Source organism: Prunus dulcis, chromosome 5 (assembly GCF_902201215.1).
Source record: "Prunus dulcis chromosome 5, ALMONDv2, whole genome shotgun sequence".
In the NCBI taxonomy this organism is placed as follows: Eukaryota; Viridiplantae; Streptophyta; class Magnoliopsida; order Rosales; family Rosaceae; genus Prunus; species Prunus dulcis.
Window position 1 is genome coordinate 14,350,120 of NC_047654.1, and position 24,068 is coordinate 14,374,187.

General features: G+C 37.1%; 4 protein-coding genes across 5 annotated transcripts; 1 reads left to right on the forward strand and 3 right to left on the reverse strand.

Annotated features, from left to right (window-relative positions):
- The first annotated feature begins 2,472 nt into the window (after positions 1-2,472).
- On the forward strand, positions 2,473-3,836 carry LOC117627808 (homeotic protein female sterile). The gene has a single exon (XM_034360056.1). It carries the CDS (start codon positions 2,656-2,658, stop codon positions 3,610-3,612), a length of 957 nt encoding a protein of 318 aa, XP_034215947.1. The 5' UTR covers positions 2,473-2,655; the 3' UTR covers positions 3,613-3,836.
- A 3,781-nt stretch (positions 3,837-7,617) lies between these two features.
- LOC117627880 (1-deoxy-D-xylulose 5-phosphate reductoisomerase, chloroplastic) lies at positions 7,618-12,202 on the reverse strand. The gene is made up of 12 exons (XM_034360153.1): positions 11,698-12,202; positions 11,157-11,341; positions 10,602-10,688; positions 10,250-10,375; positions 10,104-10,166; positions 9,720-9,869; positions 9,457-9,524; positions 9,128-9,239; positions 8,886-8,990; positions 8,643-8,764; positions 8,166-8,312; positions 7,618-8,018 (listed from the first exon to the last, which is right to left on the reverse strand). The coding sequence occupies exons 1-12, from the start codon at positions 11,783-11,785 to the stop codon at positions 7,850-7,852; spliced, it is 1,422 nt and encodes a 473-aa protein (XP_034216044.1). The 5' UTR covers positions 11,786-12,202; the 3' UTR covers positions 7,618-7,849.
- Positions 12,203-13,328: 1,126 nt separating this feature from the next.
- On the reverse strand, positions 13,329-18,024 carry LOC117628400 (peroxisomal membrane protein PEX14). Of its 2 annotated transcripts, XM_034360846.1 has the most exons (13): positions 17,914-18,024; positions 17,684-17,762; positions 17,078-17,316; positions 16,953-16,992; positions 16,670-16,863; positions 16,282-16,471; positions 16,043-16,132; positions 15,803-15,873; positions 15,645-15,687; positions 15,487-15,554; positions 14,754-14,798; positions 14,585-14,653; positions 13,329-14,206 (listed from the first exon to the last, which is right to left on the reverse strand). In XM_034360846.1, exons 2-13 carry the CDS (start codon positions 17,739-17,741, stop codon positions 13,727-13,729), a joined length of 1,587 nt encoding a protein of 528 aa, XP_034216737.1. In that variant the 5' UTR covers positions 17,742-17,762; positions 17,914-18,024; the 3' UTR covers positions 13,329-13,726. The 2 variants fall into 2 exon arrangements, with proteins under 2 accessions (XP_034216737.1, XP_034216738.1); XM_034360847.1 differs by having other exon boundaries at positions 17,684-17,966.
- Positions 18,025-21,573: 3,549 nt separating this feature from the next.
- LOC117627963 (transcription factor WER-like) lies at positions 21,574-23,219 on the reverse strand. Its single transcript, XM_034360286.1, has 3 exons — positions 22,796-23,219; positions 22,582-22,711; positions 21,574-22,052 (listed from the first exon to the last, which is right to left on the reverse strand). The coding sequence occupies exons 1-3, from the start codon at positions 22,911-22,913 to the stop codon at positions 21,605-21,607; spliced, it is 696 nt and encodes a 231-aa protein (XP_034216177.1). The 5' UTR covers positions 22,914-23,219; the 3' UTR covers positions 21,574-21,604.
- Between the last annotated feature and the right edge of the window lie 849 nt (positions 23,220-24,068).

Below are 24,068 nucleotides of genomic sequence, written 5' to 3' on the forward strand. Positions count from 1 at the left end.
ACATAACTATCCATTTTATTTTTTCTTGATTTTAAAAAAGAAAACCAATTAATATGCATGAGCGTCTGGCAAGAGACTAATGATATTTAAATTGACATGTATGAGCGTCTGGCAAGGAGCTAGTAATATTTATGTAACAGCATTTGAGAGAAATTTTCCATTTTTCTTATATCTTTTCTTTTTAAAAAAGATTTTATGCCACATTTTTCCATGGATGGTCGGTCCACGGTGTTTGCGATTATTGTAAAACGACAACGGGTTTAGGTGATAACTGTGGGCCGTGCTGTTCCATTGCCACACCACTCCAAGATAATCAATCAGTCACCCAAGTAAGCGTAAAAGCAAAGTTCTAGACGTTTTGATGCTAAAAAAACTGTTGTAATATAATAGACACTATTATAAATAGATGCAATAGGCTTTTCATTGACTTATCCAAAACTCCACACGGAATTACAGTAAACGTCTTTTATGTATACGTGGATGGTTGTCGATTATTGATGAATTACGCTAGTTCTTTTATATATAGATGTATACGCATGATTTACTGTAAAATTAGAACGCAAGTCGTGTTTGGAGGTTTATTATTAGAAGGAAATGATGTTTTATGTGTAGATGTATACGCATGATTTACTATAAAATTAAAACGCAGGCCGTGTTTGGATGTTTATTATTAGAGGGGAATGATTTGATTGGAAATATTTAGTATATTTTATGTACATATGCTCCTTTGATGATTATGAGACTCGATCATTTGTTGTTATAATTCAATAAAACGCATGGTATACCAACAATATCAAAGCTTGCTCACGCAAGCTGTTCATAATTGCAGCTAAAAAGACGCCTTACTTGCTTTCAAAGGCTAATCTCATTAATGCAGTGTGTTATATATACTAGATATAATATTATTAATCTTAATACTATTTATTTCCCCAAAACTTGCTTTTACATTACTTGCAAAATTGCATCTCATCACACAAAAAAGAATTATATATAATTCAAACGCCAAAATAATGAGCAAGCAAGCAATGCATTGCATGACCCATGACATTGTTCATGCAGAATGTGCTATTCACGCCCAAACCATTGCTATTCATACCATGTGTGTTTCATACTCTGCATTAATAGAATAATTAATTGAAACAAATTTGTTGATAGAGAGAAACCCAAAAATCATCTACCCATGTTAGGCCACATCATTTGTAGATTATATTTTGGTAGGTGGGTGTGTTGATCATATTTTTGTTTTAAAGTTAGACAATTCATATATCACAGGGACAAATCCTGAACAATCCAATTAACACCCCATTAATAGTGGTGTGTTGATCAATTCAAGAAGCGTGGAGCACCCTTTAGGCTTGGAGTGTTAGGCAATTGGTAGGTAACATGGAACAAAACCTCAAAAAGTACATCCATATGATTTAGCTCATCAAATCATTTCATTAACCCTTATGGTTATGATTATTATTAATAATTAATAATAAGGGTAGGTGGGTTTAATAGGCAAATGATAATACTTTTCTATGAAAAAAGAGGTTGTCCTGTTCTCACAAACAGGTTGGAAATAAATAAATAAAAGTTTGATATGTCACAAATCAAGGTTTTCAAATCCACATCACAACTTGCATAGTTTCCTGCTAAACATCTGAGAATTTCCAAAATATATATGTCTCTTAATCTACGAGTGTCAAGTTGGTGGGTTTAGTCCCCATCAATCAAAAGAACCTTGTGGTTTAGATAAATCAATTATTTAATTATTTAATTATTTAATTATTTTTATTTTATAATGAATGAGAACAAGGAGGGTCACCTTCAAGTATTCTTGCGCAGGCAGGCACACACCAAAATCTGAAATGAATTAATCTTTTTTTTTTTTTAACGCACACAAAGATGAAGTTTTATTATACTTATGTGAAGATTAATGATAATAATAATAGTTTAATGTAAGATAAACAACCCGGCAACCTGTTGTTGTTTTGTTTTTGAGGTTCCAACGGCTTCTTTGTAAAATCATGGGCTTTACACGCGACATGACAGCCCACATACGAGCACTGGTCAGGTCACCCTCCTCCTCTCACTTGTCATCTAAATGCGTTTTTCTTGCGAAAAATAAAAATCCTTTTAATTTCCCTTACGTAATTGTTTAATTAATTTAAAATTGATAGGCAACTGCAAACAAACCTGAACAGTGAACAGGTGGCAGGCGGAGCGGAGGGGGCGATTGTCCCAAACAAACCTCTCGTATTTAGCAACCTCACACACAGAGACAGAGGGGCGGGAACTTATCCTAATTTTCACAAAAACGCGTATTCAATTTCCGGAGTATTGTAGAGGAGACTTTTAATATATGCGGCCAAAACCCAAAACAAACAAAAAAAAGACTTTTTGTTTTTTTTATTTTTAAATTTAGCGTCGGAAAAATTGAAGCCATTTTTCACAACCACTCACGGTCACAAAAAATCATTTATATAAACCCAAATCCAAGGTGAAGGGTCAAGCCCCACAGTTTGGGTCATTCTCATTTCCACCCAACTCTCCTCTCTCTCTCTCTCTCTCTCTCTCTCTCTTCTTTGCTCTGTTTGCTCTGTTTCTCTGAATTAAAATATCAGAAAGCTGCACAGAGAGAATTGAATTGAAGAAGCTACCAAATTGATAATAATGCAGGCTGCTTCAGGTCCATTAATCTCACTCTCTCCCAGCTTCAACACCTACTCTTCCTCCGACCGACTCGCTCAGATCGCCGCCCGAGTTGTCAGCGAGTTAACCTCTCAAGATCATCAACTCACCCACGATGAGCCCGACTGGGAAAGTTTGTACGCTACTCATCATCTTGAAGAAGAACAAGAACAAGTGACACAACAACAACAACAACAACAACAACAACACCGACAACCCCAAAACGACGGCGTACATGAGGAGGCGGAGCAGGAGGAAGAGGAGTTTGAGTTTGCTTTTGTCGGCGGAGACGCACACACGTCGCCCATCTCTGCTGACGAGATTTTCTCCAACGGTCAGATCAGGCCCGTCTACCCGCTCTTCGACCAAGGCTTATTAAAAGAGCACAACGACGTCGTATGTCCTAAAAAGGTTAACGGCGATGCCGACGCAGTTAATAAGAAGAACTCCGAGGTAGCTACGACGCCGAAGCAACGTCGTTTGCCGCTCAGAATGCTCATGATCGAAGAGGAGCGCGAAACGGCATCGTGCTCGTCCTCCGAGGCCGACGACCTCGAGAACCTGCCACCTGGCACCTACTGCGTGTGGACCCCTCCGAAGACCAAGAGCAGCTCCGCGGGCTCGTCGAAGCGCTGGAAGTTTCGGGACCTTCTTTATCGTAGCAGCAGCGAAGGCAAGGAGACTTTCGTGTTTCTGGCTCCGTCCTCGACCAAGAGAGCGGACAACAAGAACAACAACAACAAGGACGACGTCGTCTCCAAGAAAAGAGTCGGTGGCGGCGGCGGCGGAGGCGTGTCGCAGAATGAGGAGCGTTTTGTCGTGAGGAGCAAAGCCGCGGAGGAAGGAGATAAACGACGGTCGTTTTTACCGTACAGGCAGGACTTTGTGGGGTTCTTCTCTAACGTGAATGGGCTTAGCAGGAATTTGCATCCATTTTGAGAGATCAGTGATTGAAAATTTGGCTAAGTTTTGGTTTTTGTGAGTATTTTCTAATTTTTATTATTAATTTTTATTAGCCTCTTATTTTTTTTCTTTGAGAAAATTACAATTAGTTAATAGAAATGGGTTTGTTCATTTCATGTAATTACATGGAATATATTTTATAATGTGAGAGCATTGGAAACTTCGTTTATGTTGAGTAAATCCACGTGGAAATTAATCAACCAGTTTTTCACTGGTTATAATTTGTTGAGTGAGTGGGTTTCACGTGGCATTGACAAAAGATTCATTTGGTATCACAATCAGAGGGTTGTCCTTTTTCAGAAGCTTCCGAGAAAATAACAAAATTAGATTTCTTTTTAAACTTTTTATCAACCTCACTTTGATTTTGATTTTGATTTGTGGAAAGTCAATTAAGGACACTCAAAAAAGAGAATTAAATTAATATGAGTTGGTATTAGGAACTCAAAAAAGCCTACTTTATACATCTTGCTTAAGTTAATCAACATCAAGTAATACCTAATTAAGGGGGTGTCTTGTAAGTTAGCGGGAAGACGGAAATATGAAATTATTAATTTACATTATCTCATTTTGACTTTATTTTATTATTCTACCCAACACTACTACATGCTTCAAATAATGAATAGAAAAGCTACAATATGTTTACTATTTACACTCAAGTTTGATTTTCTTTCTTTTAAATTAGAGTAGTTTATAATATTGTATTGTCATAAAAAGAGACATAGAAAATCCATTTAATGCAATACAAAATTGGCATGCATGACATTAAATTTATAGCATATGTTTTCTTCTTCATTATATTCTCATAAGTTATAATGAATGAATTGGATGTGGCTGGTGGTGGCTCCATGAGTTAAGGTGATACAGCCAGCCAATATGGTGACTCTTTTGTTAAAGTATAGAAAACTGGGCCCCATAAAAACAATAACAGAGACGGGTCAAGTGGAAAAAGCAAAAGGTGAGAGATGAGATGACTATGAATTCCATGGGCAGCAATATTTTTGTGGGTGTGTGAGTGTGTGTGTCCCATTTGGGTACGATTTGGTCTTGGTCTTTCATCTGCACCCACCCTTTGCCATTTTCCTCAGAGTCAATCCAGCTGCAAAAGCTCCTTCCTTACTCTCTAAAACATAGGGAAATGTGAAAAGCAGATTCTTTCATCATCTCTCTCTCTCTCTCTCTCTCTGTGGTTTGGTGAGAGAGAGAGGGAGGACAGACAAACTGAGGATGAATGGTTGTGTCAAACACATGGAAGTACCTGAGAGACTTGAACCAGATTTGCTAACTGGGCACCTTGAAAAAGATCCAAAACTGCAAGGATTTTGACAGCACATAATGGACACTAGCACATATACATACAAAATACTTGAGTGAATGAGTTCACTTCCAACTTACAAACTCGAAACAAACAGCACTTCATAGTTTCAACTTCCAACTACATGTTGGCAAACAAGTCTTGCACCCCTTCTCTCATCTTCCTTTAATATAACCATAAATTATAAAGAAAAAATGCATAAAAGGGTTTGGAAAAATTAACCCCGTGTCAGTGATTAACAAAACTTTCTAGGTCTAAGCTCTCTCTGCCAAAGAGAAAAGATAAGATTATTGGCTAATCATATTTCAGGTGAGCTTTATTTAGCTTCTTCTACACATCCCTATAAAGAAAAGAAAGGAAAAAGAAGATCAAATAATAATGAAAGAAGGGACAGAGAAGCTAGCAGAGAAGGTGGGCATCTGGTTCTCGTTCTGGCTATGACCTATATAGCCTGTGCCCTGTAGGGTACTTCTACTTTCACATCCTTTCTCTTTTACTTCTTTTATAGCATACAATGCCAAAGGCTGTAAAAACAATCTCAGAGCTACCCCATATTTCTTGGGTGCCCAACCAAATCCACATGGGGACTTATCTCCCCTCCCTCCTCTTTGCCACTAGCCATAGCACACAAGTTTTATTAAATTAAATAATAAAAAATAGTTCTTTTTTTTATCCTCGAACAATTGTCGTTCATGAGATTTAAACTCACAATCACTCGTCCAATAAATAGTAGATAAAATGGACTTAAAAAAATACAATAATTATGTGGTACCCGTTTATGTCTATTTGATTGGAGATATGTATGTATAGTGGGTAGGATTCCTTAATGAATAGCTGGCCATGTTCATGTTCACCAAGAACCCACTTAAATATCTTCTCTATCTTGAAATGGCAGACCAGGTTCATTTCCATGCCCACATTATTATCCACATTGAATTATCCATCTCAATCAGCAAGCAAGCATACAGGCACTTACTACGAACAAAATTGACATGTAAATCTCATCAAAGACTTATATGCAATGGAATTAAAAGCTGATGGAAAAAGAGTCTACTTTCCTCATGTTTACAAACGGAGCTTTCACAGGAGAAAAAAAGAAAAAGAAAAAGTTGTGTAATATAAGAATTAGATGCTTTTCCAAAGATGAGGATTGCGCCTTGGAAGGCATTGCCATTACTGTTTGATAACAATCTTTCTCCTACAATATCATGTACTAGTGGGGGAAGCATTATCATAGTGATGTGTCAATGAAAAATAACATAAAAGTTTGTCTAGCCTATTGAAAAATGACCTTAACTTGTAGATCAAAAGTTTTAGGTTCAAATTCCTGTACCCTCTAGTTTAGAGACTATCGCTTATACTAAAAGTTATATTTTATTTTATTTTATAGATTGAAAAAGGAAATACCAATACAATTTTAATCCTAATGTGAGTAGAGAAAACCGTATATCCGCGTATTATATTGATGTTATATGCGTACGTAAGTATGTATGCTCTAGAATTATGAAGAAAAAAAAAATACAATCAATAATGTGAGGACATTGCCACCCCATATTTACATTATGGAGTTGGCTTTGCATGAATATAGAAAAATAGAAATAATTGTGTTTAGCTAGGCATCCACCGTCTTAATGGAATATGAGATATATATTTGCCGACTTCACGAGCACTGTCCAAAAAAGTGAAATAATCACTTGCATCATAGCTACTAGAGTAACTAATAGGGTTGTTGGTTGGAGGTTTGATGGAGACACTGGGACAAAGTTCTTTTTTACTTTGGCAAAAAGCCCGTGTTTTGTGGGGATTGTTGATGGATTACACAAGTTTAGAAGTTATCATAATATTTTAGGGTCTGTAGTCTCTTTCTTGTAAAATGGAATTGGTTTTTTTTTTTGGTCGAAAGAAATGGAATGGTTTACGTGCAGAAATAACTACTCTTAATCACACATATGCATAATTGATGACGATTTTATGTCAATCATATGTACAAGAAAAACGAAGTGGAGGAGGCAACGGCTGCCGGCATTATTGGAAATTTCAACTTCAATTGAAAACGATAAATGAAGACTGGAGAGAGAGAGCATAGAACAAAGTTGTCAACCACACCACAGAGAACCTTCTCATTCTTCAGGGGTCGTCATTTTGTTGGGCTCTCACGATGTGAACCAAGCTAGTCTGTATAGCGGTTGACGTAACGACGTTGCTAATAAAGCTTTTGAACTTTCTGGTTGGGCTGGTTAGCTTGAGTTTGTCAAATTTCCAACCCCAGCCCGACCTTGGACCTTTTGACGACTGACCTTGGAGCTTGGTTGGTTCACATTGTGGTTCCAAGATAAAAAAAGAGAAACTTCCTTACCCGGCGGTGTCACTGCCCTGCCCCCACCCTCTCTATCGAGTAAAACTTCCCTATCTCCATTTCATTGTCATCCTCCTCCTCTCTCCTCCCTACCCAATGTCACTGACCCCCTCTCCCTAGTGAATAAAACTTCACTATCCCCATTTCATTTCTCTCCATCTCTCTCCTCTCGTACCCACTAAACTCATGTTAAATGGCATTTCAAGTAGATAAAAATGGCCTCTTTGTTGCAGTCTGTATACAATGCACCTTGGGTGGCACTGGCAGTCAGTCTAACAAGGCCTGAGAACAGAGAATCAAACACTTTTTACAATTTCACAACAAATCTTATTTTCATTAGATATCTTGTTTCTCTCATTGAAAATTACCGTCCACAATAGGACTTTCATAGTTGACCATTGTTTTCATACATATACAACCCAATTTAGGGGGGGAACACATTTCAGTTCACTCCCCCGCCTCCCACTCCAAGCCAGGGACACCTTGGGAGATTCACAGTCCATTCATAGCACCAGAATCTTGGCCAACAAGCACAGACTAACTGCTCATGCAAAAACAGGAATTGAACTTGATGCGCTCGGCAAATTAGCTGCATAATCTCGTGCCCATAAATCGTAATGTATAATTTCCTCGAGGGAAGGTGAGGCCACTAGTTCTGCCCGGTGCTTAGCACATGTTAGCTCAACAATCTTGAAAATATCAAGATAACTGATTCTGCAGAAGAGGCAAACTTTTATATTAGCGGAAGATTGTATGACAAGAAAATGCACACTAGCGAAGATTTGCAATCTAACTCCTCAGGCAGTTAAAGTTTGGAAGTTCAAATTTTCTAACAATGGAAGATGAATAAACAGCACATACTTTTCACTGATAAACATCTCCACAGCTTTTTCATTTGCTGCACTAAGAACTCCCGTCATGGTGCCACCGGCCCGTCCAGCAGCATAGGCAAGATCCATGGATGGGTATTTCACATTGTCGGGAGCTTTAAAGGTTAGTGAACCAAGCCTGCATAAATATTAATTTTTAGTCAATGTTATAGTTTCTCGAAGAAGGCAGTGTTATGATTGTAGTAGATCTCAGCAACATAATAGGTACCTAGTAAACTTAGCTAAACATTCAGCATTCACGATAGAAATATAGAGAGACATTAAATCATTAGAAGTTCCAACAGTATTTGACATAGTCATCCAGCTTTAGGGTCAGAAATGCGCTTATTCATATTACATGAACTTAGTTATCAGGAAAAGGAACATTTAAAAGACTCAAAAAATAAAAAAATAAAAAACGACCCAAGCTGAACACCCATGAAGATGAAATAAGGAAAAGGTTCATTACTTGCACAGATCAAGACGAGGCCATGTTAGTTCAGAGCAATAGATTCTCTCTGGCCATGACATGGTGTAGAGAATTGGCAAGCGCATATCAGGCCACCCCAATTGCGCCAGAACAGATGAATCCTGAAAAGAACATATTACGAATCCCAAAAAATATGAGTGTGCAGTGTTTTTACAAACTACAGAAACATTTAAAACACAAAAGTACAGGCCAAAACTACAGATAAATGTTGAGTAGTTGAACCTGTGTTTCAATCATTGAATGTATAATAGATTGCGGATGAATCACAATATCAATGTTGTCATATTCAGCTCCAAACAAGTAATGGGCTTCAATGACTTCTAGACCCTGTCAAAAGTGCAAAGAACTTAATGTCTAACTGCTAGAAACTCAAAATTCAAATAGCACATAGATTGGAATAGTGCATGGTGCTTCCAATATGAACACTTTCAACATGAAAAATATTAGAAATGATAAAAAAAAACCTTATTGAAAAGAGTAGCAGAATCAACAGTTATTTTCTTTCCCATATTCCAGTTAGGATGCTTCAGAGCATCAGCAACTTTAACTTCTTTCAATTTCTCAACAGGCCAATCCCTGTCATTACAAGAGTGAGCACTCGTCAAAATCCTCGTTCTGTATCCAAAAACAGAGAAATACAACAATCCCTAATTTGGCCATGTACAAAATACATTGAGCCCAATCAGGTTTCATTGATAACAAAAACTATATCCTGAGAGTTAGCTCAATAAGATGTTACAATACAAGTAAATAATGCATAGAATAGAACTTGAACACATATATAATGATTTACCTGAAAGACCCACCAGACGCTGTCAATATGATACGCCGAAGTGCACCCTCTGGCAAGCCTTGGATACACTGAAGAAAGGAGAATTCATTAAGCTTCACTAAGATATAAGATTCACAAATATAACATAATACATTAAACTAAGGTGCAGCATGTAATTTAATAATGCTTTAGAACACCAACAAAACGCAACTAGTGTAACAGACATTTGAATCAGTACATAATTCTTGAATAACTTAACCTATAAGTATGAAGATGTTGCATACCTGAAAAATTGCAGAATGTTCTGAATCAGCAGGAAGAATTTTCACGTTATGCTTGTGAGCAAGAGGAAGAACAAAAGGACCTCCAGCAATCAGGGTCTCTTTATTGGCTAATGCTATGTCTTTCCCTGCTTCAATTGCAGCCACCGTAGGCTATGATTAAGAAGATAACAGGAGAAAATTCAGGCTGCTAATTTATGTTAATTTATAAGTCAAATACTGCTTTTTTCTTCTGAAAATATTTCGTTGAATTTCATTATAAATCATCACTCATTAAAAGGTATTAGCCAACTCTGCTGTCCATCAACCTTCCCTTGTCGTCCAGTTCCTATATTATTTATTTCAAAATTTATATGACATTTATAACTTCAATGACAAAGCAATTACCTTCAATCCTGCACAACCTACTATTCCAGTAACTACTGTGACTGCATCTGGGTGGCGGGCAACCTGAGAAGAGAAAAACATGAGCAATTTCTTCTAGATGAGGAAAATAAAATTCATCAACAGAGGGCAATTAGATGCTAGCCCACCTCAATAACTCCTTGCTCGCCAGGAATAATCTCAGGCTTTTCTTCTAAATCAGCCAAGGCCTCATTAAGCTCATTAACTAATGATTCATTTCTAACTGCAACAAGTTGGGGCTTGAATCTCTTCACCTGTCCAAAGCAAAAAAATGGATTCTCAACCCCAAGTTAAGTATGTAAGAAATATCAATCACAAACCCCAGATCACTAGGGTTTGTGGCTATAATGGATGATTATCAGGTTGAGTTGGTGGAGTGAGCCGAGTCAGGTTTTTCTACTCAAAATCCAATGTTTATTTGTAAGTTGGAATAAATAATCCTTCTAAGCACTAGGAAATATTATCTGATGGATTGATTACCTGATCCACAAGAAGAGTTACATTTGAACCAGCTGCTAGAGCTACAATTCTGAATTTATCTGGGTTCTCTGCCACTATGTCCAGTGTCTGTAGAAACAACAGATTCTGACTATAAGCAACTGATACGATACCCAGAATTTGTTTCACTAAGAAAAAGAATAGCTTTTTCCCCACTGAAAAGAGTTTTTAAAAAAACTAGAGAGACAGAGAGAGAGAGAGCCAAGGCAGGGAAAATTCCAGGCCCTCTTCCATCTATCTACAAGGAAGAGATAATAAAACCATCAAAACTAGATTTCTGAGTTTTGTAAGACCATTATCTCCAGATTTACATAAAAATTAGTGTCTAACAAACTTTCTGATTCATGGGCTGTTATACAGTAAGATGCACTCCCACATCAGTAGGTAGCAAATCATGTTATTTCTATATTTGCGCTTCAAACCTTCTATCAATTTCGTTTGCTCTTTTCCAAGAAGAACTTCATACAGGTTTTAAAATTATATTTATATCTTTAATCTCCCATAAACAATTTAAAAGAAAAAAATATATTTCCACACCTGGGTTCCAATGGAACCAGTAGATCCAACAATCGAGATAGGCTTTGGGCCATCCCAAGTTCTGCGGCTTGTCTCCAGAACGGCACGTCCCGGCCAAGCTGGAGGAGGTGTCTGTGCTGCTGCTGAGCATTGAATTCTTCTCCCAACTGCTGTTTTGCAATCTTTCCTCCTCAAAGCAAACCCACCTACGTTTAAGAACAAAATTTTATTACGATTACCAAGACTGCAAATTTACATAACCATAAAATTATATCAACAAGTCTATCATTAAAATTCAGAGCTGCATACAAGTAAAATTTAAGAGAAAAGCACATGTGGGCATTTCATGTTTATAATGAACTTTCAGTTATACAATAAAGCACATGGACCTCATCATTTTACAAACACAGAAACCATAGAATCATGGTGACCAATTTGAACCGTAATGTCAGCATGCTCTTTGGAAAACTAAAAAAGGAAAAGTCTCCATTTTGTCAGTTTTCCTGCGTTGTCTCAGGAACCAAACAGAAAATTGAAAGCAAAAGAAGACAGTAACTGGAACCTGGAAGCTTGGGGAGGTGGGTGGACTTGGTGGAATCCAAGAAAGAGATGGCTTTGATTTCAGCCGGAGACAATAAATTGAGAGCCATCCCAACACAGCTTTTTGATTTAAATCAACAAAAAGCAATAAACTTTGAGAGAGAAGAAGATAAATTTCAAACAAAAGAACAAAACCACGAGAACCCTTTGAGCCAATTTTTATGTGGTCGTGAAAATTGCAAAGCTTTATAGTAAAATAATGATGGGTTTCTGGTAATGGTTAATTGGGCCTCTTCTTTCCTTTTAAATTATTTTGTTTTTAACATTTTTGGCATAAATAATCAAACGTGGGAAGTGAGGTGCAGACGGAGAGAATGAGGACGAAACTGTAGGATAGGACGAGAAGCTGAGAACGGAATCAACTTCTTCTGGTGGACTATAATGTAATCTACTTTTTTCGTGGGAAAATTTGATGCTTTCGGGTCAGATTTACTTCTATCCAAGGCTCATACGACACCGTTTCAAAGCTCAGCATTTTATATGAAATAGGACAGGGACTTGGGAGAGTATGCTATTTATACCATTTGATGATATTCCCTCATAATCCATCCAAAACATTTCCTTTCAAAAACGAATTGATGCCTTGTATAATGTATTTGTATGAATTTTATTGTACCTAAAAAAGAAAGCTTATAAAATGTTTCTGTTTTTGGGTATGCCATTATGGTAAGCTTGGAATTATATGGCATTGTTGTTGGGTGTTTCTGATTTCAGAATTATTATAAATACAAACAATTTTGGTATCTTTATTTTAGGAGTACCAATGATTGTACAAGTGCAAAGTATATGAATTAGCATATAAATATTTTCAAGCACTTGCCCTACTTTCATCTATTTCTGATTTTGTCATTCTATCCATACATGATGATCCTCTGTTTGCTCAAGGGAAGATATACCAAAACATTATTGGTTCTGGGGTCAGACAAATCATGTGCAAAACTTGGAAGATGTTAACAATTTATGCCGCCAGTTGAAAAAACAAAATTATAATTTTTGGATTGAGAAGGATGGAATATAGATTTGAAGTAGGAGGAAAATTTGCTTGTCGCGGGATATCATTATTTTACTATTTCTAATTAATTACGTTCAGCCATACATGATAAGAATTTCACATGACGAAACATGATTGAATGATTAGATAAGGGTAACAAAACAACCCCGTGACATGCAAGTTCTCATCTTTGAAGGGGTGCACAGATGCTGATTTGACCCCAAATTTTTTTTCTTTCATTTTCTGATTAGTTTGACTTAAGGTATCTAATGCATTAGATCCTTCGTCACCAGAAGTTAAACAGAAAGTGATTCCTGAATCCTCCCAATTGAAGATCCACCCCTATATTTTTTATAATAATCATTTTATTTGTCCTAAAGACAAACATGGTTATAAATATTAACATTCAGCTTAAAAGACAAAGGTGATTATAAATATTCAGATTGGGGAGAAAAGGGAAGCTTCAATTGAGATAGAAGATCCAAATAGCAACTACCAATGCAAATTACATAAGACGATCAACTGATTAAGTGCTTGTCATTGTTGCAATATGGACAGGGTTTATTTTATTTTATTTATATATAATATTGAGAGAGGAGGAATTCGAATAAAGAATCTCAGATGCAGAGATATTTACTATAACCACTTGAGCTATAATCTTCTTGTTTGTGCGGATATGGTTTGAATAAAGCTAGTCCCACCCAAAAAGCATGAAGAGAAAAATCAATAAACATATTTATCAGAAACAGTAACGCCACTAAAGTCTGAAATACTCTTTGAAAAGGCACATGTACGCTTCTCATGCAAGAGGGAGGAGGGTCGGCCAAAAGTGTCCAACACTACAAAATCCACTTCAACTTTTCACATTTGAACAACTTATTATTTTATATTTGAAGAAACATCTTGCTTTGATTTGATCTCTCCAATCCTTGTATAACAGGCGTGCATAAACGGGTAGCACCTTAGAACAAGCTTTTAAATGCAATGAACTCCTGATTTCTCACAAGCTGTATTCCTCTTGTATTTCAGGAGATCCCAACGGTGGGCTTCCGTTACTTAGCTCTAATGCACCTCCAGATTCAGATATTTTTGTTATCCTCTGCAACTCATCACTCACATCTGATGGAGGTGCAATAGGCAGATCATTACCCAGCTGTTCTTTCTGCACTGGTGGTTTTGGCCGGCGGATAGCTTCAGCTGCAGCTGCCATTGCAACCGGGGGTGGCTGGGGAGGAACCCATGTACGCTGAACTGGCTGAACTGGAAGCTCACTAGTTCGTGCACCAAAAGACCCTGCATTGACCTCATTTTCTATCTCAGTGATTCTAGCATTTTTCCGCTGCCACCAAGGCACTGTACCATCACTGTTTGACTGATAATCGAGCCCATTGTCCTGAATGCTGGAATTCAAGCCTTCACTGCTTACTTGAGACTGAAATACTTGGCTCGAGTTGTTTTGGGCCTGACCAACCTCCCAAGGCTACCCAAGAAAACAAAAAGTAACAATCACCTCCATTTGGTATCAAAGCAAGAAAATTGAATTTTTTAACTTGGTCAAAATTTTCATTGAAGCTCATGCATTTGAAAAAATATATTTCCATAATTTCATAAAGCATATGACTAATTCTTGTAAATTCGAAGATAATTTTTTAAAAACAAGCCACTTTTCGTTGGTCCAAAATACAGATTGTGAAAGACATGCAGCAATCTATAATCTAATTCTTTGTTATATGATCCAACCATGTGTACTAATCTGGAGTGAATCAAAGAAGGAAAAGAGGGGGCGGGCCGCAGGGGTGGTGGTGGTGTTGGTGGTGTGTCTTTATATGAAAAGGTGAAAAGCTCTAAAAAGCAATACCTTAGCTCTAGGTGCCAAGCGAGGATTTGATAGTTGCTGATTAGGGTTGGGGGGTAAATCATCAATGTCCTGCGTATGCATCCAGAATGACAAAGGGTTAACATTTAAGTGATGAAAAAATAAAGAAGAAAAAAGCTGACTTCAATTGGAAAATCTACAAAGAGTTTACTTTGACATTAGGAGGTTTCTCCCCTCTTTGAACCATGGCCATGATCTGCAATATTATGATAAAAATTAAATAGGCAGGCATAAAATTAACAATGCACATGAGTGTTAAATTTCCGAAGCTTTAAACCTGACCACACATAACAACAATGAAAGAGTTAACTATTGCATGGATAATCCGCAAACTCAAATTGCAGTTCAAATGAAAAGCAATTATAAGACACATATTATAATATTCCAGTTCCCCAACTGGTTAGATAAAATTAAAACTACATAAAAGATTATTTTCAATCTTGTCAGCTTATAATCTGTTAGACCTCCTGAATCTTTTATGATTCATCCATTCTATCCTTAGATATCTCTTAATAACAAATTGGTCCAACTGGAAGGTTAGAGCACATTATATAAGAACTCTTCAAGCTCTAAGTACAATGTAAAAAAAATGGTGAATGAAAAGAATTTTACATACAACTAAAATGATAACATGCCCTGAGAAATCCCTATAAATTAGATCTTTGCATCCACTGACTGATTGCCACTGGATGACAGCCTATACACGAGAGTTGAGAGCTAACAGAGTATTTTATACCAAAATATTTAATTTGCACATTAAAAAAAAAAAAAAAAGACTACATTCCTTGAACCATTAGATTGGTTTAATATGATAAAAGAGAAGCTCTCAATGATAGACCCATGTACTAAACAGTACTTATGAAAAGACCATAAAAATGACTTACATCCATATAAGACTTTGGGTGAGGTGCAGCAGATGGTTCCACAGATGCAGGAGCTGAGGAAGATTGCACTGTACAGAAAATTGTAATAACACAAAGCAGAAATCAATAAACATTAGAAAGATTAGACAATAGAAAGTTGGCAATTGGAGAATAATAACCTGATCGCATGTCATACTCTGCCTTGCCATTCGCATATTGTTGCTGTAAAACAGATCAATAGTAAAAAAGCTATATTTTGAATCAATGCAGATATGATATTATCTACACCTTTTAAATATCAATGGGAATTCCAAATTTATGCCTATCTTCAGCTGACCTTTGAATTTGTGGTATTGTAGCGATTATCCTCATGATCAACAAGAGAGGTTCTTGAGGCCTTTGTTTCTCCTGATCATTAGGCAGAAAGATAGAATATCAATAAAAATAATCATTGGAGTCCAGTTACAAACAAAAACCAGTCTTTTTCCTGATTGCAAACAAATGATGACGCAACTGTATTTTAGGCAGAACAATCAATCACAAGCATTAGCTTGATCACGTATAATATTTCCAGTACCTTCCAATTTCCGAATGGAATTATTCATTGACTTCATTTCTTGCACTTGAACATCTAACAAACTCATGAGTTCCACAAAGTATCTCCTCTCTGGCCAAGTATAAACAATGGTTCGAAATCATGAAAACAGTAATACGTATCAGTATAAGTAAAAAAGAAGACAATAATAAGATCACTAAATAAAGTGAATGACGACAGAAATAGGTTAACACAGTAGCTACAAAGTACCATAGCCCCACCTTCGGTCTTAGAGTTCAGCATCTCCTGGCTTGCTTTTGCCACATCTGCTGCTGCAGCTGCAGCAGCTTTAGCAGCTGCCGCAGCTTCTTCTGCCAAACTTGGTTTCAGGTCGGTTTTCTTCTGAATGTCGTTTTCATCTTCCAATACAACCTTGCGTACCCAAGCCTTCAACCTAGGGATAATAGATTTCTAAAACAGGAAACATGTTATCAGAAGCCACCAAGCTAATAACTATTGAGTGATCAAAGTCTAAAGGGTACAATTACTCAGCCCCCATGTGAAACTGGGAAAAGAAGCATATAAAAGCAAAATAACTCATAGGGCTAGCATCAGAACATGAGGATAACAATTAATATGTCTTGATTGTAGAAAAGTTGAGTATCTTACCTTAAGTAATATAGCTGTTCCAGCACCAGAAACTGCCAGTAATCCTACAGCAACAATGGCATGAGACCAGTGGAATCTATACCCAGTTAAGGTACGCACAGAGGAAATGGCGTTAGTTGGAGCAGCAGCTGCAGGCTGCAGAGTTTGAGTGGTACTTTGTGCCTGAACATTTGACGATGTCTTTACTTGTCCATCTGACATAAGAAAGCATATACAACTCACTTGTACAAACAATGCACAAACTTTTAGCCAAAATCCCACTTTAATACCAGTTTTTTGTTACCTTGATTTGCAGTAGTTGCCTGCGCACTTGAAGATGGGTCCTGCAATGTGCAAACAAACAATGTGAAACACGAAAAAGATTGATGATTGACGATTTGCTTGAATAGCAATCAACAATTCACTTACAGGCACACGCCGAAATGCTTCATCAATCTCTTCCTTTGTGAGGCCCTTCTTCTCAAGAAAAGACCGTCTGTACATGACTGGAGATCCCTTAACTTTCGGGTGTGAAAGGAATTTCACCGCATTTTGTACTTGTTCCTCTCTCATTGGTTCAGAGTTCACAAAGACAGATGGTGTAGAAGTTAGTTTAGGGGGCTCAGCCCCAGCATCCTGCTGACCCTCAATTGTAGGTTGAGCAAGCCCTGTTGCACAAGTTAAAAATCAGGATTACCATCTTAAACATACAGCTTAGATACACATAGCTAAGATTCATAGCTTTCTTCTATTCTTACATAAGCTAGACTGCAGCGAATTTACAAGAACTATGTTTTTATCATAACCCATTAATTTATTTAACTCGTTAAACAATAATCATACAAACAAATCTTCTGGTTTTATTTAATTAATTGCACCAGGAACTAAGCAACTCCAAGCAAATCACTAGGTAACCAAATAGTAGTTATGTATTGAACATAAATTCCTGAACTTCCTCCTCAACTATAGGAGCAGTACTGTATAAATAAACAACAATTAAAAGAAGAAAATTTGAGAAAAAGAGAGAAATTGTACCTGGGTTTTGTGGCTTGTCGTCCGCAGGACTGGAAGCTGCGGATTGAGTGGTGGCCATACTGACCTCTTCCTCCTCTAGCTGAATCACTCAGCAAAGAGAAAATTGGAAGAGATAATTAAATAAAAAGAGAGAATCAGAGAGGGAAGGGAAAAACAAACAAGAAAAAAAAACTGAATGAAAGCTTTCATTAAGCTTTTCTGATTGTAATATTGATGATGAAAGTACTTACAGGAGATGATGAAAATAATGAGGTCAGCCTAAAGCTAAGAAGGTGGGCTTTTGCTCATCCCAAAGCAGCGTCGCTATTATTAGTGTTACGAAGAGAAAGTCTGGAACTTGAATGACGCCAAAGAATGCTGCTGCAGATAATGTGTTGCTATCGGCTGCGGTGCTTCAGGGACATGGGCCAATTCCATTAGTTCATTTTGGAACCCATTGGAGTAATGGGCCTAAAACTATTGGCCCAGCAATGCAACTCTGGTCATTGGTAGAGTCCAAGCATCAAAGGCTTTGATCCCTGGTCTTAGAGCAACTCCACCCATTTGCCCTTAGTCATGGCAAGGGGAGAGTTAGGGTAGCTACTATTCACATGAATAGTGGTTGCCCTTACAAATAGTATTTTGTGTTTCCACCCGTTGTCATGGCTAAGGGCAATTACTATTCATTTTTTTGTTTTTTTTACAAATTTTTTTTACCTAAATAATTAATTTGGATAATATTTTCGGATTAGATTTTTGGGTTCCTACATGTCAATTTTTGTTATAAAAATCATATCTCATAATCGGAAAAAAATTTCGGATAAGATTTTGAAAAAATAAAACTTGAAAGTGAAAAAAATATTAAATAGAAAGTGAATAATAGTTGAAAGAGACAAAAATGTACGAGGATTTGATGTTAAAAGTAAAGAGTATTGGTTGGTATTTATAGAAAAAAAAATTCATTAATTTTTGGGTATTTTTTTTTAAAAAATTCTATTTTTTTCATTATTTTATTGCACAAAAATTCGCTGCCGTTAGATTGGAGGAAAAAATCCGATCTGAGAGCCCATACAACACCACGTGGATGCTGGCTATGGACGGCACTGTAGCGCACTGATGTCAGGGCGCTGACATCATCCAAAACTCAGGCTCCAAGTCGGGCCAGCCTCCCTTCAGGGCCAACCCAGTCTGCTGGGGTCCACCTGTTGCCCGGGCAAGCCTCTGTTGCTGGAATCACTTTTTTGGCCCAAACCACCCCCAGCCCGCGCCCCAGCCTTACCGATGGAATTGCTCTTAGTTGTATTCATCATGTTGTTGCGTCTTGGAACAATTGTTACTCGTATTATTCACCGATTCGAATAATGTTAAAGCGATCACATTTTTTTGTCACTGACAATATGAAATCGTGGTTAATGCGTTGATCAACAGTTAGCTGTGATAATCGATATAATAAGCACATATTAAACGATGCATTATAAAGCCAGAAAAAGTAGTCCGTTTAATATCTGATGTTGTTTGGCCGGAAAAGGGTTCCCAATCCCAAGTCTACCAACTTTCCAGAAAAAGAAGATGAATGACTTGTGCAGATCGTTTTCTGAAAATGGTTCCTTGTTCCGATAATTGGTTTTTGAGGTGAAGGAAGGCCTTCATAATGCTCAAATTATTTTTGTAAAAAGGAAGAGAGTACATACATTTATTTATTTATTTTCTCAAAAATGGAAAAAAGAGAAAATACTTGTTGCATCATGGGGCATATATCTTTAAGATTGACATGGACATCTTGTTGCAGCATGAACACATTTCTTGTCGTAAGACCACTGAACATCCAACCAGAAACCATTATTTCCTTTTCAAAACTAACACCACGAACTATATATCTATTAAGAACCAACCAAACAAGATAACACAAGTTTACACCCATCAGAATTTGTAGACAGCCAAATGTGACAGATAATATGCATCAAAGTTGCACCGTCTTGGAATAAATAAAATGCTTTCATTCGCGACTCCCGTCTCTAAAGATTGTGTGGCACTAAAACACGGGCACATGATATAAGACGACGATGAATGGTTTTAGCTAGCAAAGTCTTTCATTCATGAGGCATCTGTGTTGGTTGTGACTTGTTGGCTACGTAGGGGTTCAGTTAATTGGTCGTACATAGATTCGAATACAAAGCCTATCCTACAACACTCTTCTACGTATATCGTTTGCAGCTTTCAGGCTTGAAAGCAGGTGCCTCTCTGCATTCGTTAATCATTTCTAGCATGGACCACTTGATCACGATATAGAGTTGTGAAGGGTCACTATTGCTTTCCTGCTTTTGTGCATCTGCTTTTTTGGACAGATTATTTGTTTCTTCTTCTGTAGTTCATGTCCTGTACTGAGTCTGCGTTGAGCCCACAGACCTTTGGTTAATTAAGAGATGCACAAGTCATATGCTAGATGTCTAATTAATCGAGAAGAGTCAAGAATATTGCTGAAGAGGGACAAATTAAAGTTTGCAAACGAACATTTTTTAAGAGTGAAATGTATACACAAGCACAACACGTCTCAACGACGTAGCTTTCTTTATGCCAATGATTTTGTTGTTGAAACGGAAGTGACTTTCAAGTAGACAGAGAAAAGCACTTTTGCATAATTCAAAAGGAGCAATTATTTACATGTGTGGGGAAGCAATTCAAAATCATCCAAAAGCTATTTTCTAAGAAGAGGGGGAGGTTTCCCTATTGCACAATTGGGACCGAAAAAAGACAAAATAAAACATGACAAGGTCAAAAACTTAAAGGCAAGCCCATTTGCACCTATGACCTTTTTGCTTTTTTGGGTAATAAGAGCCAAGACCTGGTGCCTTTATTATATGCCTGTATGCTGTATCTATAAAACATGTCATGCTCTTCCTTTTTATTTTTTTGGGACAAAACATGTCATTCTTTGATGGGCTTTCTCTCTCTTAGCTCAAAAGACCTCTGCTGTCCTCAATTCTTCATTGGTCATTGTTACCTGGTTATTACAGAGCAAAAAGTCCCAATAGGCCATCACAGATTTCCTATCTTTTACTTGCCCTTTTCTGCTTCCCACCTTGATTGGGTTGATTGTAAAATCTCAGAGAAAAAAGACAGCTAGCATGTGTTGAAGTTCAATAATTTATTGGCACATGCACAAGGACAAGGGGGCCTAAAGAAGTAGACGAGATTTGCATCTTAGCTCTCCCAAGATCACTAGCAAATTTGTAAATGAACAAAAATTCCGGGTCACATCAAATAGGAAAGAAGAAAATAAACCAATATCAAAATATCTGTACCAATTTGAAATCTTTTAAATGTAACTGGTTGGATACAATCGTATTTCCCCTCTAATCGCATAACTAATATACCAATGTGATGAAAGAGATAGATACATACTTGTAAAAACGAAAAGGAAAATGAATAAAGACATGTTGCCTTAATTTGAGTCCAGAAGGAAGCTAATCTAATATGCATTATATCCAGAACCAGAAGCAGGAAGGACCACCTACCAAAAGTGTGAGCGCTAAGTGTGGCAAGGCAAGATACTATACAAAACAGAGGGACACCACTGGACCCTGCCTCAGTGACTAGCATTTATATTTGTCTACTTGTCCTGATGTGAGCTAAAGTGTGTGCACCTTGAAGATCTTAATTAGATTTTGATTAGATCTTGGTTGATTTAACCCCTTACTTTAAATCAACCCAACTGCCTCCATGATCTGGATTATTTGTGCTTGATTAGGTTTATATTATTAAGCAGGCATTCACAGTACAATGCATAATATCAATTGGTAAGTATATATCAGATGAGAAGTATTTAACCAAAAATATTATATTAGATTATTAATCAGTGATGATAGAGAGAGAGAGAGAGAGAGAGAGAGAGAGAGAACATTTACAAAATGTTAAAAGTCTACAAGCCATCAGAAAACAAATTCAAAATTGAAGAGGGTAATGGTAATCATCTAGACTAGGGTCCAATACATAATAAGGGCTATATAGATTAAGGTCATCATTGTAAAACCAAAAGGAGCTGTCATAATTATTGTTGTTCATCATCGCCTCCCACATGCCACTAAAACCAACCCCACTTTTAGAGCCAATGTTGTCTTTGATCATCATCAATTTATCATCAAACCCAGCAGCAGATGCAGCTTCATGATCACCAATATTGGAATTGGAATTGGGTTGTGGCTGCTGCTCAGAGTTTGACTCTGAGGCCTTACAGAAGCTCCCTTTCATTTTTTTTGAGCCTAAACAAGTCTTGGCTTTCGCCTTTCCCTTCTTCGAATTCACACCGAGCTTCTTGCTCAAATGAGTGTTCCAATGGTTCTTGACTTGGTTGTCAGTTCTCCCAGGAACACGTCCAGCTATCAAAGACCACCTAATTAAGAAAAAACATGTAACAAAATTGAGATCAATAATATATCAGCTAAGACTGCTACAGCAGAGCTTTTTTCTTTTTATTTTTCTTTGGTAGGTTAAATATTGCATGGTAAATAATTAATATGTAAATGCACACATCAATGTCAGCAGTAAAAACTAGAGGGGTACAGTAGGAATTAATGCAATTATAGTTGTCTAGTATTAATAACTTTGTACATGTACTAGCTACTATAGCATAGCAATAATGCATGAAATTTAATTAGAGTGGTCACTGCCTGCCCAGTATTTGTTGTTGGGGCTTGAAGGCAATGAAACGCCAAGAAAGAAAGAATATTTAACAGGGATGGTTATACCCGAGTTCATCAGGCATGGTAAAATTTTGCAGGAAAGAAGACAGAAGCAGCAAGTTAATCATGCAGAAAATAAAAGAAATTGCAGCTTGTTCACATTGAATTAATAAAAGACCATCAATATCTTTTGAGAATCTTATATGGAGATATTGATTTTGAAGAAGGAGATGGAGGAACCTGTTTCCAAGGAGGTTATGGAGTCGAATGATAAGGTCATCTTCTTCCTCAGAGAAGTCACCTCTCTTCACACTTGGGCTCAGATAATTCATCCACCTTAACCTGCAGCTTTTGCCACACCTCCTTAATCCTACACCACATCAATAATTCACAACTTAGTTGCAGAAAAAGAAATAGAAGAAGAAAGCATGCATTCTGCTGAATTGCCAAGTACCTGTGACTTTATTAACACGATTCCACTTCCCTTTTCCATGCACCCTTATATAATCCATTAGAATTCTGTCCTCCTCCACTGTCCAAAGACCTTTCTTATACTCATTCCCACCTTCCATTCTTGTTCTTGTTAGTAAAGCACAACCAAGCAAGCAAGCAAGACTCTTGAGAGAGAGAGAGAGAGAGATAGAGAGAGAGAGACAGAGAGAGGAAAAGAGGAAAAGCTACTTGGGGCTTCAATTGGAAGTCTTCTCAATGTGGTGGTTTTTTTGTGGATGAAATACTCATACTAATACATGGTGGTTTAGATATATGTATATATAAAATATATAGGTGTGAAACTATATATAGATAAAAAGCTAGTGTTGGGACTTGGGAGGGAGTGATATATAATGAGTGTGTGGGTGGCTGTCTAATTTCGATATCTGCCGGCATCGGCAATGCTTTTGCTTGGCACTATCTACTGCTGTCATATAATGTCGCAATATATATCATACAACTTTAATTGCACACAAAAATAATGTTATATAATAGAAACAGACATTAATTAGTACATATATATATATATATATGTGGACAGTAAAAAAGCTAGCTAATTGTAGCAGACGACCATTGTTTGTCTGTTACCCTAACGCTTACATATCATATCATTATGGAATGGATCCCATCATTGTCAGCTCCAGCCTCTCTCTCTCTCTCTCTCTCCTTGGCCCCCCCTTGGCACATGATGATCAGGAAATTAAACTTAATATGCAGCTTAATTAAGTTAGGTTGGCTAAGCTCATAATTCAGTTTGACAATCTGATGGAGCCCATCATCTCGTCATCAAGTTTCTAAGCTTTCTCATAATGAACAAATGACAAGAAAGTTAATGTGGCCAACATGATATTGTTAAGATATCCATTCATCATCAAGGAAAAGAAAAGAAAACTCCCCAATGCAATAATAACAACAAGGTATACAATATGCATTATGATTAATCTTATTGAGCTTTAACATCTTATAATTGATTTTTAATAACTTGCTCATACACAGTGGTGGTGATTTCTGTTCACAAGTTTTATAGACTCTGCTTTTGGCCCAAACCACTTCAAACAAAGAGTTGCTCAAACACATGTATGACAGAAACAGAATGAAAAAGTCTTTCAAACTAAAGATTCTGGGTCAAATAATTACAAAAAAATTCAAAGTATATTAATTTTGTTGCCTACCCTGAAGATGAAGGCAATGCACATAAATTCTATGGTAGCTATTATGTTCACACACGGAGTGAC

What these genes read in the sequence shown, in the direction of transcription:
- LOC117627808 (XM_034360056.1), top strand. Translation starts at nt 2,656, where the DNA reads ATGCAGGCTGCTTCAGGTCCATTAATCTCACTCTCTCCCAGCTTCAAC.
- LOC117628400 (XM_034360846.1), bottom strand. Translation starts at nt 17,741, where the DNA reads ATGGCCACCACTCAATCCGCAGCTTCCAGTCCTGCGGACGACAAGCCA. An exon ending in GAACAGCTATATTACTTAAG is followed by an intron (nt 16,472 to 16,669) that starts GTAAGATACTCA and finishes TTCCTGTTTTAG; the next exon opens with AAATCTATTATCCCTAGGTT. An exon ending in AGAAACCTCCTAATGTCAAA is followed by an intron (nt 14,654 to 14,753) that starts GTAAACTCTTTG and finishes ATGCATACGCAG; the next exon opens with GACATTGATGATTTACCCCC.
- LOC117627963 (XM_034360286.1), bottom strand. Translation starts at nt 22,913, where the DNA reads ATGGAAGGTGGGAATGAGTATAAGAAAGGTCTTTGGACAGTGGAGGAG. An exon ending in TCGTGTTAATAAAGTCACAG is followed by an intron (nt 22,712 to 22,795) that starts GTACTTGGCAAT and finishes GATGTGGTGTAG; the next exon opens with GATTAAGGAGGTGTGGCAAA. An exon ending in CATAACCTCCTTGGAAACAG is followed by an intron (nt 22,053 to 22,581) that starts GTTCCTCCATCT and finishes TTTCTTAATTAG; the next exon opens with GTGGTCTTTGATAGCTGGAC.
- LOC117627880 (XM_034360153.1), bottom strand. Translation starts at nt 11,785, where the DNA reads ATGGCTCTCAATTTATTGTCTCCGGCTGAAATCAAAGCCATCTCTTTC. An exon ending in GCGTCTGGTGGGTCTTTCAG is followed by an intron (nt 9,240 to 9,456) that starts GTAAATCATTAT and finishes TTGTAATGACAG; the next exon opens with GGATTGGCCTGTTGAGAAAT. An exon ending in CCTCGTCTTGATCTGTGCAA is followed by an intron (nt 8,313 to 8,642) that starts GTAATGAACCTT and finishes ATATTTATGCAG; the next exon opens with GCTTGGTTCACTAACCTTTA.